The 18,216-nt window shown below is 47.4% G+C and overlaps 1 protein-coding gene across 3 annotated transcripts in view; it reads right to left on the bottom strand.

The window, feature by feature from the left end:
• PSD3 (pleckstrin and Sec7 domain containing 3) overlaps positions 1 to 18,216 on the bottom strand; it is a 175,650-nt gene that overhangs the window by 143,902 nt on the left and 13,532 nt on the right. For all 3 annotated transcript variants that reach the window (XM_090038925.1, XM_090038926.1, XM_090038927.1), the window contains exon 2: positions 15,190 to 15,298. In XM_090038925.1, coding sequence (XP_089895051.1) covers positions 15,190 to 15,298 — 109 coding nt within the window. The remainder of the gene's footprint in view (positions 1 to 15,189; positions 15,299 to 18,216) is intronic.

Genomic DNA, 18,216 nt, shown 5'->3' with positions numbered 1-18,216 from the left:
CACATCCACCGGACCAGAGGCATCATCCAATCGACCAACACAACAGCCTCGTCATGGTTATGACCCGTGGCCTCAGCGACATTGCAAGGATCCTCTTCAACTTCAGATTTCCCCAGCGATTTTACAAGCCGTGATTGACATCTATGCAGATAATCCAGAGCTCGCAGAGCTTCAAGTTAGCTCTCTTCATCATCAGTCCACTGCAGCGTTGTACCGGTTCCAACACAGACGACGACAATGACAGCATGAGCACGGAGCACCAAAACACCCTGCACAAGCCCTGCTAGCCAAAATCACCAACACTAGGGATGAGAACTTTATTGCAATCCTCAATCCACTACTAGTACTTAAGGTTTTCATGCTACAAAATTTGAGAAACTGACCCCATTTACACTGAAAGAATCTACTGCACACTGGCTGGCAACAAAGGACTGATGGACAAACTCGTAGCCTGCCTTCCTTCATATACCAACTATGGGTCTCCACAATAACTACAAAAGGAAAAATCAGACATAAAAAGGATGAGATCTATCTTACAGTCACTTGTTAGCCAGGTATAAAGAAGCCTGTATAAAAACGTGAGTGATGCCATGCTAGATCAGGTCCATCTAGCCCAGGGTCTTATATCGCGACGGGTTCCTATACATGTGCTCTTGGGGGTGGGGGAGAGGCATTTTAATTAGAGCAGCTCTTAAGAGCTGCTCTAATTAAACCACCAGCAGCGTCTTGTGTATTCAGCATACTGCGGTTCAAAATCAAAATCACTTTAACTAAAGCTTATTCAATGACACTGAGTAGATGCAGAGAGTAGATGCTGAGGAGAAGAGTGTTTATGCAGGGTATGTGCAGACTGATCTGTCCCCTGCTCCTCTTCCCTTACAGCTTCTAACATCCAGAGGCTTAAGAAGTCCTATGATGCAGTCTTGCTCTCATGTTTATTACCTCTAATGGACCTATCCTGCATGAATTTGTCTAATCCTCTTTTGTACTGAATTGAAGTATCAGCCTTTATGTCTGATGTGCCAACAAGCTGCATGAGAACTTAACCCAGTTGTTCTCAACCAGGGTGCCACCTAGAATGCCATGAGATACTTTCAAGGGTGCCATGGTGCACGCACTATCACCACAGCCAAGTTAAACTGCCCCTGACTCCTTGTGTGAAGCCTGTCCAGAAAGGGCTCTGGCAGAAGCAAGCACTCCTGCCTGCATTAGGTATATCTGATAAAATGCAGGAAGGAGCACCTGTTCCTGCCATAGTCCTTTCTGATCCAACCCTCAGCACTGCTCCCAGAAAAAGAGAGACACAAAACAGTTCCACCTGCTGGCAATGTGGCAGCCTGAAAATTTTTTCTGTGAGCTCCCCCAGGCTACTGCGTCACCACTGGATGCAAGTCCCAAACACGTCTGTTTCCGGGACAGCACTGCAGGGGTGGGTTGGGAAAGCGTGTTGCAGGAATGGGTGCTCCTTAGATAATCCTACTGCAGATAGGGGTGCTGACTCCTGCCACAACCCTTCCTGGTCAGGCTCCTTATGAGGCACATGGGGCAGTCCCACCTGGCTGTAGCAGCATCCTGGTTGAAAACCGCTGAAATAAGCTGAGGCAGGACATGAGTGGCTCTCAATTAGGGTTCCATCAAATTCAGAAAAGTCATGAAGAGAGGTTTTGAATCTAAGATGCTTGAGAACCGCTTTAACCAGTCCTCCAAATATTCCAGGAGCCAAATACTGAAACATCCTTATACTGAGCTCAATTAAAAATATACCATATTTTCTTGCATATCACATGCCCCCAAATAAGACAAGCACTTTGTTTTTTGGGAAGGCAGAATTAAGAAAAAGACGGCTACATAGAAAAGAACACAGCCTCATCTTCAGCTCATTCACCCTCCTCTTCCCGAAACCTTAGCTGCTGCTGCCGAAGGGTGGATTTATGATTTTTAAAAGAGCTAAAAAGAGTCTGCCAGGATATAAAATAGGACAAGAAACTTTTCAGGAGGGTTGTATAGATATTTCCTATAGGGAGTGGGACAATGCAGAATCTATGATACAGGAGTCTAGGGCATGGAACAGATGTTAAGGCAGTGGACTATACCCACTGTTCTTGTGCCATAAGTTTCCAGCATTATGCTGGACTAAAACTGAAGTCTTCTGTGCAATTTATACAGCCACCTTCTACACATCAGTTTTCACACTGACTTTAAAAACATGATTGCAGATGTTGGTTTTCCCAGGCTCTAAGGGGGATGGATCAGGATTGTTCATGGTCAAGAAGGCCGTTGCCTGTAGGTCTCCTCCCTCATTTACTGCAGAAGTTGGAAGGGATGCACTGATGAGATAGGGAAGGAATGAGCTAGGGAAGTGGAAGAGATAATCCAAAGTGTCAGGCAGCTAAACAATGCTCTTAGAAACTGGATCCTGTCTTTGCCATAATGGTCCTGCATGAGGCTAAGCAAGTCACCTCACTGAAAAATTTCCACAAAGGACTACGCATTTGCATCCCTCATTTTCTAACTGTCCAACAAAACATGCTTAGGGCATACCTTTCAGAGATGCTGCAAGTCTAAGAGAAAGCAACAAGTGGCATAGATGTTCATTTCCTCTGCACTGCAGGGAGGAAAGAGAAATCAATCTATCTCCACGTGTCATCAGTGAATCACCAAAAATTAGCAAATGCATTTGCAAATAGTGCCATTCATCTCTATGTGCTAGTCTGCAAAAAAGAAAGGTGTTTCTGCCTCAATTCCTGCACATCATAACTTTGAAATGCTTGACACTGAAACCTTGACAAAAAATAAAAGCAGGAAGTTATGTTCACTGTAATCAACTGTGATGCCCTTGGCCTTCAGCTTCAGTGCCAAAGTCTGGGACACAGTTAACTCCTCCCCAGAACACAGCTGTAGGCTATGATAATGTTAACCATCCTGCTTCCAGCACAGGTCAGGTGACATCCAGGTTTCTATTACAAAACAATCTTTTTGTTAGTATACTGCCTCCAAGCCTTTTTGGCTTCCTCGGGGTCTTACTGAAGTCTGAGCTTCCAATCTATCAGTGTTTATTCTAGAGTTATCCTCATGCTCCACAGAATTCAGCTCCAGAAAGGTCATGAAGACAGAGCTCCAAAGGGGGATCTAAGCACACAGGGATACAACCAGACCCATCCATCTAATAGCGCATGCTTCCGGGGAAGGTGCAAACACCTCCCAAGCAAACAAATATGGAATAATTGGCCTGTAGTGAAAGCTTCCTCCCTGAATCTTCATTGGTTCATCACTGTAATGTCCTGAAGGAAAGAGGTGTCAATATTCTTTATTGAAGATAAAAGTCATTGTCATCTTCTGACAACCCTTGCAAAGAAAATGGTGAGAAAACAAACTCACGCAAATTAGCATTTCAAGACTCCAATATATCCATTATTGTTAGGGATATACTTAAATTGTGGATATACTTTAATTGGCGGAGAGGCCCACCCCTCAGCACTGATTGGGGGAGAGGCCCCAGGGGGAGAGGAGGAATGAGGCAGTGGTCATCATCTTGATTGCTGGCTGCTCTTTGTGCGGCATCGCTGAGCAGTATGGGTTAGATGGAGAGGCCCTGGTTGGGAGAAGGATGGACAAGGGGGCAGCTGCCATTTTGTCTGCTGCCCCACTAGCCAGCACCTTCCCCTCCCAACAGCCAAGACTGCTGGCTCCCACTAGGGAACCAGCTTTTTATTTTTATTAAGTTTTTGTTGTTATTGGTTTTCCAGATTTTGCAGACAATCCCAGATTCCAGAGTTTCTGTGAAATCCACAAAACTGCATATTAAGAAGGTCCCTAATTACTGCATTAAGAAGTTAATTAAAAAAACCCCTGTAGATTCAACTACCTCTGATGAAGCAACACATTCACAGACAAAAGTTTGAATAACACCATTTTTAAGTATTCGGATTTGAATCTCACAAGTGCTCCTCTGTACTTGTAACCTAACACCACATTCCCGAATCTGTTCTGACATCCGCTGTCCATTCCAATGTATCACTTGCGCATGAAAAACAGGACTCCTCCAGCCCTTAGAAAAAGTAGCTGTGTGTCTCACCCAAAGAGAACAGGTACAGAGGAAAAGTCAGACAGGGGATCCAAGTTTCTAGGATGACCTAGGGGTGGGAAGAGCAAGAGATAAAGATGTCATGTAGGGTGACTCTTTTGGAGATGGTGTGCGCTCCAAAGAGAAGACAAAGGCTGACGGAACTCTGGGCTAGGAACCGAAGTAAGAGAATACTTATCAGGGAACATAGGAACAAACAGGGTTTTAAGAGATGACCCGATGTAAAGAGATGGACACAGAGACTGAGGGAAGGGATATAAAGACTGGTGGATAGTGCCATTGAGGAGGATGAGAAAACAATGTGGAGAAAGGAACTTAGGTGAGCTTCCATGAGGTGAGCGTGATGCTTAGACAATAAGGTGAGGGGAATATTCTTAATAGTTTTTACTTAAAATGACCAGAATCTTTTGTTACAATCCCTTTCACTGGGTAGAAGAGACTGCCTTTGTACAAAAACCTGTCATTGCAAGTCACTTTGTCACGTGAAATAAGCATAGGTCTATAGCAAGGGTGGGAAAAATATGGCCTGTGGGCCTCATTCAGTCCACAGAGCGATTTTGCGTGACCCGCAGTGGGCAGTTCTCTTGGCACCACTGAGCAGCTCTGGGCTACCCCTGTCCTATGCCAGACCACAACTCAACCCAGGTTGCCTGCACCGCAGCAGCAGCCCGCAGACCCACTTATTCAGCATGGGGCAGAGTGGCGTGGAACAGAGTGGCACAGGGCAGTAATGGGAGCCCTGGTGAGGATGCTCATCCAGGGCTGGTTTCCATGGAGACTGCGTGCAGCTGGGCAGGGAGCTGCATCTGGGGCCAGGGGTAGTCTCCATGGAGACCAGCCCCCAGCCCTGGATCCAGTGCCTTCACCAGGGCTCTTGCCACTGTCACTGCCACCATGCAGACATCCCAAAGTGAGCTGCAGGCTGGCATGGGATGGGTGTGCCCCAACACTGCCTGCTTCCCGCAGCCCCAGCCCCAGCCCCAGCCCAGTCCTGGCTGCTGCAAGTGGTAGGGCATGGAGTTGGTGCCAGGTCCTCTCCCCGCCCCCACTTGCAGGCTGCATGCCCCAGGCTGAGGAAGGGGATGGGCCAGGGGAGGCAGGAGAGAGGCTAAGTTCCTCCTGAGCCTCCTCTACGGGGCTCTCAGCCCTCCTCCCCCCCTTGTGGGTGCTGCGGCCCCCCAGTGAGGCCCAGGGGTGGCTCCAGCTCTGCCTTGACCCTGCGCTGTCACCATGCCAAGATCCCAGCCCCAGATGCAGCTCCAAGAAGCCACACAGAGCTGCATCTGGGCCCAGAGCCAGGACTGTGGGGCGGTCACAGTGCAGGACCAGGGTGAGGCAGAGCTGCGATCTGCTCTCTGCGTGCCCCTGCATGGAACCCATGCCCATCGCAGGGGTGTGCGCGCAGCGGATCATGGCTCTGATCCAGGCCTGGCTCCATACTGTTACTACCCCATCACCCTGCCCTGTGATCCCAGCATCGCTGGCCCCTTCCACTCCTCAGCGCCGCTGCCTGGGGCCCCATCCCACATAGGATGTTTTGGTGACTTGTTGCAGCAGGGCGAGAGGGGACCTGGCTCGCAACAGCTCATGAGAATAGCCTATGTGGCCTCAGGCCCACGTAGTTACCTGCCTCCGGTCTATAGAGTGTGTGCCACCATTTTTATGATCCAGGCTCATGGGTTACTACATGACATATAGAAATAAAGGCTGTGATACTCTTCCAAGTGATGATACATGTCATCTTAATGAAATACCGGAAAAAATACGCTCCTCCTCTACTTTTGTGTTATATTTATCTTACAAGAGCCTGGACCCAGAACATATTAATGCCAGTATAACTTACATTGGTTTTATGACTTGAGTGGACAGATGGAGTTCCCCCTCCCCCGGCAACAGCTATCACAGAGTAGGTGCAATAACAGTGCATTGCCACAAAATGGTAGTGGAGCCAGTAACAGCTTGTTCATATTAAGCAAACCCCTAAGTTTTTTCTGTAGTAACTCTAGACTGCTTCCTAATAAGTGCCACCAGTGAAAGGCCATAAATGTTGTGTTTTTTTCAACACTAACAGATTGTGTGGTCAAGCCCTTAGTCGCACTGGCTAAAAAGGCAAATAAAATATGCATAACCCTACTTTTCTCTCAATCGTATCTTACATGTTTGATTGTCAGTTGTCCATTATGAAGAAGGCTCACTGAACATCCTTCCCTCAAAGAATCACTCATGTTAGAGTAAAAGTTGCATGTGTGCCTCAACTGTATTTTTATACTAGCAACAATTCTGGTGTCCTTTTCAATTTCACTGTAATTAAGGACCTTTGGAGCCTGGATCGTATTCTTAAATGCCACAAATATTTTTGTAAGGCTTAGAGTTTTATTTCTGGTTTTTTCATTTATTTACTCTCTAGTTTCTGGGATGCACCCTCTACCTTACGTCTTTTGCCAGGCCTCATTTTTAATTTTTCTTTTTTTTTTTTAATATACACACACACTAAACTACAAAAGGCAAAAAACAGAGATGCTCTAAAAGGTGTCTAGAAGTACACAGTAAAAACATTCAAGAGGGATTTCCACTTTCATAGGCAGTTCTAGACTAGGGTCAGTTTCCAAATCCACCTGAATAAGTAATCCTTCAATTAAGAGACTGAGAAAAAATAACTTGTATAAGCCCATTTGGTTTTGTTATATACATACAGGCAACCCCCACTTAATGGTGTTTCACTTAGCACTATTTCGCTATAACACTCATTTTAAATTGATACCAGATTTCACTTAGCACTCAGCAAGTTTTGTTATACTGCTTGCAGTCGCTATCTTGGGTCATTAAAAACAACTGCAGTCACCACCTTGGGGCATCAAATACTTTCAGTTTTGTTTAGCACTAGTTTCGCTTAACGCTCTTTTTAAGTGCACTAAGCAGGGTTGCCTGTATATAGCAATATAATAAAAGCCTTAGTCTGTCTGTCTGTCTGCCTGTAACGCTCTGGGCCAACCACGCATGCGCCACCAAGAGGGCACACACCGATTGGCTGCAAGGACCCAAAGCATTACAGACAGAGGGGGAGAGGAAGCAAGAGAACCACCGCATCCCCTCTGCCCCCTAACAACAGCTGGCATGGAGGTGGCAGGGAAGAGGAGAGGAAGGGAGGGAGGGAGGGAGGGAGGAAAAAGGAGCGGGAAGGGGGAGTTTCCCGTGGCAGCGGCCCCTACCCTGAGCAACAGCTAGCAGAGAGGGGGAGTTGATGGGGAGGGAGGAGAGGGGGAGGGGAGACAGGGAAGGGGGACATGTTGCACGCCACTGTTTGTTGGCAGCCAATGCTGTATGCAGCCTCCCCTCCCACCCGTTCCTGGGAGCCGGAAGTGGTGTAGGATGGAGTGGGGGGGGGGCAGGCACAGGACAGCACTGGGAGTGGCGGGGGGGACCACAGGGCTGGAACCAGGGAGTAGGGAAGGTTGTGGGGGGTCAGCGGGGGGTACACAGGGCCAGATGTGGGGGGAGCACATGAAGCCAGAGGTGGAGCAGTGGCATGATTTTTTAACTGCCCAGGGAAACCAATTTCCCCAACAACTGCTTTAAACTCTTTCCTCTCTGAAAACCCTTGAATTGATGAGATCAGACACAGAAATGAATAACCCATCTGGCTACTCAAATATTCAAATTTCACCTTTTACAAGCAATTTCATTATTCTTCTTCACCCAGTACAAGAGGGCAAAAGCTCAAAGACTAAAGGTATTTTGCTATGGCTTGAAAGGCATGAGTTTGCTCCTTGCTTCAGACTTTTAGCAAAGGCTGCCCTTCAGACAACCCAGCTGTAAATGGTACCTGGTCATTCAGCCTAGGGATCAACTGTGACCAAAGTAAGGCAGATCTCCTCATTCCCTTGTGTGCTGTTGGCTACAGAAACTGGTTATGATACACCACACTCGCTGAATGGGCTACCAGTGTCAGGAGGACTTCTGACCCAGTGTCTCTTTGCTAATCTCAGTTCAGTTTTGATGTAAAAGGGTGATTAATAGACAATAGTTAACATGTCATCTTCAGTTGCTTAGTAGATATTTTTTTACTCCCACCCTCTCTTTTCTAGCAACTCTGCCCGCTGTCTGAGAGGGCTTTCTGTAGCAATGAAGCCTGTCAAAGCAGATTCATGGTTGAGGAAAGACTGCTTGAATTTAACTACTTCCAAAATAGTCAATTCATTGCAGAGGGGACTTCTAGGCCAAGGCTGTCTTCATGATAAACTTCAAACAGCTTTGAAGATTAAGTGGGACTTCAGTCTAACACTGCCTGCACTGCTGATTAACACCATCTAGACATTTGTAACAGCCATTCTGCAACGCCTACATTTGAGACTGTGATGCAGCAAGAACACTATTCCCCATCCATAACCGGTTTTTTTTTCTAGAAATCTAAATTCTGGTCCATTTTTACTAGATAAGTCTAGGGAGAATTAAGGACTGCACAGAGTTAAGCTGATTGTTAGACAAAGTCGTCTCAATACAATCCATCCAATAGCCAATGATACAAACAGCTCCAAGATGGACTGGACATCTCCATCTGTAGAATCTGCTTAAGAAGGGAGGAAACTTAATATTTTTGACCCCATGGTGACTTTCTTGTAGGAGGAGGAAGTATCTGTGTGTGATAATAAGGACATAAACTGAATAGGCAGTTCTCCAAAGCAAAAGGCTTTTGTTTTAAGTTAGCTGAAAGAACAGCTAAGCACCGGTACGCTTAGCCAGAGAAGTTATAGAAATCATCCACTAGACCAGGGTGGGCAAAATATGGCCCGTAGGCTGGATCCAGCCTGCCAACTAGCTGGCTCTGGCTCACAGCTGCTCCTGCGATGCTCCACCTGGGACTGAGACCCACCCACTCACACCCAGGCAGCCCACACCTGCACTCTTCCCAGCCAGCAGGCAGCTTCTGGTGGGGCTGTTCCCAGTGCAGCTACAGCTGGCCAGATGTTCTTCTGCTACCCTCATCTCCAGCAGGAGTAGCTGGGCTGAAGCTTCCCCACTCGCCTGGAGCGGCACAGCAGGAGTGGGAGGAGGAGCGGCCGCTGGAGACAAGAAGAATGTAGCAGCACCCAGCCAGCTGAAGCTGCACCGGGAACAGCCCCACCAGAAGCAGCGCACGCTGGCCGGGGCCAGTTCTGCTCCCCTCACCTCCAGCTGCAGCTCTAGTTCTTGCTCCTGCTGCCATATACTATGCCGCTCTGGACAGGTGAGCGGAGGGAAGCTTCAGTGGGATTCTCCTGCCCAGCGCATGGAGATCCAGCCCCAGCTCCCAGCTGCCTTCCACCCACCTGTCCACAGCAGCTTCTCATCAAGCCAGGCAGGTGAAGCAGGCAGCAGGCGGCCAAGAGCTGGAGCTCCGTGCACTGGGCAGGAGCCTCCCACTGAAGCTTCCCCCTACCCACCCAGACCAGTGCAGCAGGGGCAGGGGCAGCACCCACAGCTGGAGGTGAGGGAAGCAAAAGAGCTCTCCCGACACCTGGCCAGCATGCAGCCCAGCCCAGTTCAACACAGTTCCAGCTGCAAGGCTGAGGACCACATGGCATGGCAACCACATGGCGTGGCAGAGCCAGCCCAGCCCGGCCTGCCTCCTCTGTGCCGCACCACTTGGGTTCCAGCCTTGCAGCAGGGAACAATGTGCTGCTGGGCCAGGCTAGATCCGTGCTGCACTGTGCAGTTCCTGGCTGCAAGACTGGGACCAACATGGTGAAGCACAAAGCCAACCCAGGCCAGCCCGACCCAGCTGCAGTACACAGTTCCCCACTGCAAGGCTGGGACCCACATGGCATGGAACAGAGGGGACAGGCTGGGCCGGGCTGGCTGCACTGTATGGGTCCACACCTTGCAGCCAGGAACTGTGTGCCACAGCCGGGCCAGGCCAGGCTGGTTCCAGGCCATGCCATTTCAGTTCCATGCTGTGCTGTGCCATGTGGTCCCTGGCCTTACAGCCAGAACTGCATTGTGCCAGGCCGGGCCAGGCTGGCCCCATGCCACGCCATGTGGGTCCCAGCCTTGCAACCAGGAACTGCACACTGCAGCCAAGACGGGACAGAAAGGGCTGGCTCCCCACCTCCCCCCATATTCCCAACACATGCCCACACCCTCCCACAGCCCCACACATACTCCCACCCCCACCATAACTTCACACCGTCCCACAGCCCATACACAGTCCCAAACCCCCCACAACCACACACACTCCCACACCCCCCACCATATCCACACATACACCGATACCCTCCTACATACTCCACTCCCCACCATACCGCCAAACATACCCTACCCTTCCACAGCCCCCACACACTCTCACCCTCCTACCCCAAACACATACCCTAGACCCCCACCATCCCCTACACACCCCACATATACACCCACCATACCCTCACACCCACTCCCCAACTACACAGCCCCCATGTACACACCCTTAAGTCCCCCTACCGCCCCCACACAACATACAAGAGTAAGAGTGTGTTTTGAGCTATTATGCAATTGCCTCTAGATACACTACATAAACACATGTAAATTGGGACAAAATATTTTTTTAAATAAAATTAAAATAAGTGATAGTAGATATTTGATTTTTTTAGTATACAACTTGTTTTTTTCCAGTTTCAAGATGGCAACCTCCCCCCCAGGAGTACTGCTGGGACAAGGGGAGGGACATCTGGTGGCAAAGGCCAGGGGTTAGGGGCAGGACTTCTGGTCCCAATATGGAGACCAGGAGGTAGAGCAACTGTTGGGGGCAGGGCTACCCATGCAGCCCTTGACAGCTCACCAAAACTCATTAAGCCCTCCAGCCAAAATAATTGACCACCCCTGCACTAAACATTTATGAACAAGTTAGATAAACATTCGACAGAGATAATCTAAGTATGTTTGATTCTGCCTCCGCGCAAGGGGAGGGATTAGACAGCCTCTCAAGGTTCCTTCCAAACCTGCATTTCTGTGACTTTGGAAGAACAGTCTTGATTTGTGACAAGATGGGATACTCTGAGATACCATTTGAAGGATCCTTTACAAGACAAATAGTTTGCAACAAGTTATAATTGTTTGACAGATTTCAAAAGTGGGTTTGCTGAGCTCCCACAAGGAAGAAGGATTACCAAGCAAAAAATAAATCTCACTTCTACCTGTCAGCACCCCCTGGACTATCAGTTGTATCCCACTGGCACAGGAAAGAGGCTGCCAAAATCTTAGAGGAAGGGGTCCAAGAAATGCTGGAAATTATTGGTGTGTAAACTCTTCCAAAACATCAACTACATACACAGCCAGACAAAGAAAAGGTGCTTAATTACCATTTATTCACTATTCGGTTCAAAAAAGATCTCTCTCAAAAGCCATCATATTGAATTCAATTTCTGGTTAGGAAGCATGAAGAACTATCTTTGGTTTATTAATGAGCAGAGACAGCTCTCTCAGTTTGAGGCAAGTCCCCAGACACCCTACGGAAGCACTAAGGCTGTATTGTGGCACTGTGTTCCTCTAAGCATCCAACGAGTTTGTTATGAATCATATTGTACTTTGATTCATGTTTGGCAATGTTTTGTGATATTGTTTACCCTTCTCCTAGACAGCAATTTAGAAGTATGCTTGCAAACAAAAATATAACTCAGAAAAAGTCTTGGAGAAACTGTTTACAGTAAAATCTTGTTCATTTGAAATGCAAGGCACTAAAAAAAACCACACCCAACCAAAAAAAAACCAAAACACATGACTTTGAAATAAATGTGTTTGAAATAAATGTTCACAGACTTAGTTCACCCACAACCATTTTTTTTATCTTTTTGCAAAATGCTGCAAGTTTTAGCACGTGTATTCCATAAACATACTTTTGAGCAGCACTTTTGTATCTGTTCACATACAATGCATATATAATGCAAACTGGGCACATCTACATGAAACTTTTACTACAGAGCTGACTAATTAGCTCCACAGTAAAACATCACCATCTACACGTGGCTCCACAACAAAACATCACCAGTGTGGCCCTATTATGTTGCAGTAAACTAATAAACAGTGTTGCAGGGTAGCTCAGCTAAACACAAATACTACCCTGCGGCAGTGTTGTTTCACGCACCACAATGCATGTGTTGGTGGTAACAGGGCTGGCTGGGACATGTTGGTGCTTCAGCACAGAGCTAGCTGGCAGGCAGCACCTGCACTGAAGCACCTTTGTGCCCCAGCCAGCCCCTCACAGCACATGGAGCCCAGCTGGAGCAGCCTGGGCTGACAGAGGACCCAGGGCTGCTCCAACCAGGCTCCACATGATGCGGAGCAGCCCCTCTGTCTCAGTCAGCCCCCCCACAGCACATGGAGCTCAGCTGGAGCAGCCCTGGCCTGACAGGCTGACCCGTGTCCCTTCCCAGCCTCGGCTGCTCTGACCAGGCTCCACATGCTACACATGAATAAACTCTGGGGCAATACGCTCCAGAGCTTGTTGCTTCCAGACACACATTCAGACAGCATCCCAGACACAAAAAACTCTGGAGCAATAAGCTCCTGGGCATGCTGTCTGAATGTGTGTCTGGAAGCAACAAGCTCTGGAGCGTATTCATGCACGTTAACTGCACATGTAGACACACCCACTATATATGCTATTAGTCCAAAGCCAGAGCTGGGATGGTACAGGTGCTAAGGCTCATGGTTGACAGTCTAGGGGTGGCAAGTTTGAGGCCATATCGGAAGCGCCCACAGTGCAACCCCATCAGATTCCAATGAATCTGCAAATTCTGGTAAATGCCATGTCACAAGGACATAAAAAAAATTTTTTTTAAATTTGTGCCAAAGTAGCCAAATCAGTTCCAAATTCTATCGACTGAACAGACCTCAACTGTTCAAGTCTGTGTGGCTCTACCACCGGCAAGTATCCTACCACCCAGGCTATTCAGCCTGGGGCTTCAGATATTCCCAAATCCATGGCAGGCTTCCTCTGTGCAAGCGCCAAGCCTGGAGGCATTGGGGTTCAGATGCCCCTTAGTCTCACTTGCTCCTAGGGAAAGACCATAGGAGCAAGCCAGAGGAAGAAACCAAGAACAATCACCTATTACCATAAATTGTGTAGCCAAGATCCTCTCACTGGGAGGCTACAGTAGACCCTCGCAGGGGTGCCTGCCTGCAGTGCAATGGACAGGTCTCCACCCCCAGCTACACTAAGTTATCCAAGGCCAGGACGAGGTATGTAAAATCACCTTTCCTTGGAACACTCCTAAGAGGCTCATAATTTAGAGGGTAGTTTGTTGAGCTACGTCCCAGCAGTCAACAACGTTTCAAGACAGGGTGACCCCATAGCCCAGCATTACTCCATGTGTGTATATTTCAAATACTCCCAACAAAAGAGCCACATGCTAATTAGCCACCCACTCATAACTGGACTTGACAAGAACACCCAATTCCTCAGACCTTCCAAAAAGTTATATGCAAATGAGGGGTGGGGCTGCCTGATCCAGCTCCATCCCATGGAACGTGGGACCACACCGGTCACACATGATGTGTCAAGAAAGGGAGCCAAGGCTCTCATGTATGTAGACATTTGGTGATGTATGCCAGACATTTAAGGCTGGTGAAGAAATAGGAAAGAAAGGCATTGCTCAGCTGTGGGAGTGAAGAGGAAGTTGAAATGTATTTGACATAGTGATTCAGTAGGACTTAAAAAACAGTCAGTGCTGAGGGGGCTCAAGTGCAATGCCTACTATGTCTTATTCAGGTGGACTCTACTAACCCAGCCTTATGGCAGGTTCCACCAGCCTGTTTGCCCAGTATGTGCTCTGGCCTTGTGCTCAATGTTCTACGGGCATGCTCAGTGCAGACTGCACTCAATTAATCTTGTAGTTCAGGAGTGCTCAACCTCCAGCTCACAGCCCAAATGGATCCCATAGAGAAATTGCATCTGGCCCAGGGGGCTCTCCATGGGACAGGAAATTTGCCGGCAAGGGACCACTGGTCATTAATATGGTCACCCTCATCCTCCCAAATTCCCAAAACCCAAGCCCTGCACTACCTGTCACAGCTGGACCATGCCCCACGTCTGGATCAGGGCTGGGCCACATCCCCTTATCCCCTGCCAGGCCAGGCTGGGTAGGGGCCAGGCCTCATCCCATTCTCTCCTCCACTGGGCCAGTTTGAGGGTAGAACACACCTATTCTCCTGCAGGGCCAGGCCATGTCCACTCCAACTGCAGAGCCACATTGGGGATGGGCCTCTTCACCCGTGAGGTCAAGCCATGCACATTTTGGACAGTTCTGATGACAAGAGAAACCTTTTTTTGACTAAAACAGGCATGCTAGCAAGACAGCTTGAGATTTGTGAGGTTCCTCTTGCCAAGATGCATACAAGCTCCTGCCTCAGAGCATGTTACCTGTCCTGCAGCGAAGGCCTGGACTTGTAATTACCAAAACAGAGAAAAACAAGCATCACAGTGCTGTTTGTTACAATTCTTGTCCTTGGGTTATCTACACGCAGAGGAAATGCCCAGTTTTATAGCAAAGAGAAGCAGGACTAACTACTAGGTATTTCCTTTGTTGCTGCCAGAATAGAAATCACTTCTAATACAGAGAGCAGGGGAGAAAGCAACTTTAATTTAGCAGTTGTATACAAATTCAAAGTCTTATGAATCTGTAGCTAGATACATTATCAGGCATGAACACTTGATGTGTTTCTGGAATGAATACCCAAAGATTTGGCAGTGATTTGACCCATGCAGGATGAGAAAGCATGGCTGCAATGACTGGCATGGTACAGCTGGCAGAAAGAGTCACTCTGAGATTTACAGTATAAATTAGGGGAGGGATACCAAATGAAGAGTTCTGTGCCAGACACAATCACGTGGCAATGGTCCTTGCTATCTCAAGAGGAAAGTGGTGTACTGGGTTACAGGACTGCTGTCACTTTTTTATTTCTGATATAGCAAGAAGCAAGCCCAACTGGCAGTTAGGCCAAGGCTCCTCTGACCAGCAAGTCAAGCTTAAAATGCAAACTTAGGCCTCTTGATGCTAGGAGTCCAATGCCAGCAGGCTTTCAGTAATAGACTGTAAGGAATCAGGTCCTGCACGCCCTTTTCACAAGCAGTAAGCAAAAATCCCTATGACACTACTTACCCATTCCTGAAGGTCTTTCTTTGTCTGAACCAAATAAAAAGTTGTACTTGGCCTTGGCAACAGTCTGGGAATGAGCCGATGCATCGTTACTCCAGACAAATGCTTCTGCCTGCAAAGTCAAAGGAAAAAATAACAAGAAAAATGTTTTTCCCATTCAGTTAAGTGTGAACCAGGTTACTAAGAAACCTTTTAAGTTTGTCATCAGGGTGGAATTCATCAAAACCAGTTCCCATTCAGATGTACCTGAATGGGAGGGAGCAGAACACAGCCAATGCTAAGCCTCTATACACTCCTTTAAATAGGAAGAGCAAGACTTTCCAGGAATGACTGGGCAGCCAACCTGCAGCAATTCAAAGAACTACAGTTGTCTGAAGTTGGGTCCCAGATCACTAATCATTTGCACTGACCTGAATGACTTCACTCATAACTAGAAACTCACATTTGAAAACAGGGTCTCATAACTTACCACCCTCCTAATGCAGGATAGGCTTTTAATTAATGTTGCAGAGTAATTCTTCCACACTGAACTCTGCAACATCAATTAAAAGCCTACTGCTTCTCTTTCGACTGACACTACTTACAGTACAAGTAAGGAACCAGATTTCTTCCCAAACACATGGGACACATCTTTTTGAAAAGATTCTGCTGCTATGGTGAAAAAGGGAAATCTTTAGTTAAAGATACTTCAGTGAAATTTTACCAAAATCCTCTTTCCACTTCCTGAGTATCACAGTTACATCAGTCCCTTCCACGGTTTATGCTGGCAAGGACTTGACACACAGGTACACATCAGAAAAACAGAAAAAACTTGTAACTAAGTTCAAAATATACACTTATTAGTAGCAATCCAGACAAGCAAGTGTTGAAATCAATGGCACATAAAGGCTCCAGCTTGTCAGAAGCAAGGTACCAATAATGCTAGTAAAAGACCTTCTTAGCCCCATCTTGATGGAGCTATATAAGCAGAGAAAAGAACCTGTTTGATGGAATCCTGGCCCTGACAACATTGCTGGGGTAGGATTACACCCACTGGATGCAAGACAGCTAGCTATATGCACAATAGCTCCCATACCAGTCACCAGTCCTGGATGCAGCTCCCTGCACAGCTTCTGGCCACAGACCTGCACGCAGCGCCCTCACCGGGGCTTCCACCCATGTTGCTACCCCTGTGACGCTTCACCTCACACTGAGCTGGCAGGGCTGCCACTGCCACACAGGCATCCCAGGTCTAGCTGTGGGCTGAGCCAAGGGACCTGCTGCAGGCCAGGCCAAAATCACTTCACAAGCCAGATCCAGCCCACAGGCCATCTTTTGACCACCCCTGGTTTAGAGCATCATCTGCTTTTAACTATGCTATACAGGCAGGTAGAATCCAGACAGGAGAAGCATCCATGTACAGAGCCAAGATACAGTCAGTACATGAATCAGCTGGAAGGTCCAGGTTTTTTACATGGGCACTTTTGGGGTCACAGTTCTTCCATTCCGAAACCAAACCTGATCTGCTGTGCTCTGTTATCATGCCAGCAAACTTGTTTTGCTGACTCTTGTTTTTGTATACATTTTGTCATAATGCCAAGAAGGAAATTCCAGTGCACTACACCCTAGGCATCATCCAACAATTGTGAGAAATTCCTACTGTTTGACTTGGTAGGCCCAAGATCAGGTGCCTGAGATGAGATTACAAAATCCATCAGAGACCTACAAAACACCCTGGTTTTCAAACACAATGTTCTCGGTAAGAGTCAGGCCAGTTATTTACCAGTAAATGCCCAAACACAGACTTAGAATATACTGATGTAAATTGTGGGCATAACACCTACCCCTGTTGCAAAGGAATATAAAAAGTCCTTGACGTTTAAAGGAGTTCATGCCCTTAGGATCTTAAGTTTTTTTCCTTAAATCTTGGCAAGAACAGTGCAACTTCAAAACCATGGGATAGCAGCTACCACTTCTGTCTAGTTTGCTGAAGAAAGACTGAGGGTGAGGGGACCATATGAAACAAGCAGATCAAGTTGGGAACTGGGAGTTAAGTTTCCTTATTTATGTTCCTGACTTTGCCACCAACTTTAGGACAGATCCAAGGCCCACGAAAGTCACAAACTCCTGGTGTGGACAAGTCATTAGCAGGAGTTCACAGGAGAGCTAGACGTTTATTTGGAACATCCCAAGCCACATTAGTAAGGACTGAAACAGCCAAATGGGTTTGGAAAGGAAATTAACCTCATGCATATACAAAAGTCTCTCCATGAGAGGGAGAAACAGATGGTCTCATGAGCACGTTATTTCATGAGGCCCTGTTTCAGGAGAAAGGGGCTGCATCTTTCTCTGAAGTCTCTGTAACAACAAACAGTCTAGCGGAGTAGATACATTACTGGTCTGATCCAGCATGGCTGTTCCTAGGTTCTCATGGTCTATATTAAGCAACATTGCTTTTTAAACACTTGCAAGGTCTTGATCCTATGGCACTGAGATCTCCCTTACTCAACCACCAGTTCCATTTCTGCAGCTTGCTTGGCCTCACGCAATATGTAAAGCTATTTGAAAGATTATGTGAACACATGGGTCCAGGCCATAGCATTAGCCCCATAATTCCCATTCAGCAGCTTGAGGTCTACATGCAGCTATATCATTTGCTCCATGATTTGCCTCAGTGTCATTTCACACAAGCACAAGCTACCTAGGTATTGTGCCTTTGGGCACATAGTTGAACAAGTACCTCGATCCAACACCAAGAACCAAGGAAAGATTTCTATGGTACATTGTTTTATTAAATGGGTCACAGGAACCCTGCACTGGACTCTAACTCCTGCTGGTAGGGCAGGGGGTTTTGAGCTGTGGCACAATTGGACTCAAGCATCTCTAAGACCCTCCTTGTCAGGGTAATACAAGAAACTGTCTTAGCCATATCAGGTCTCCACTTCTTTTTCCAAGAAGGGAGATGCCTTAACGATGGGACCAGACAGCCTCGAGCAGCAACTTAATTTTTTTTATTTTTTTTTAACAATTTCCTTGGACATTTCCTGGCAT

Source organism: Crocodylus siamensis, chromosome 3, assembly GCF_052110815.1.
Source record: "Crocodylus siamensis isolate JL-2025a chromosome 3, ASM5211081v1, whole genome shotgun sequence".
In the NCBI taxonomy this organism is placed as follows: domain Eukaryota; kingdom Metazoa; phylum Chordata; order Crocodylia; family Crocodylidae; genus Crocodylus; species Crocodylus siamensis.
This window is presented reverse-complemented; position numbering and strand designations above follow the sequence as displayed.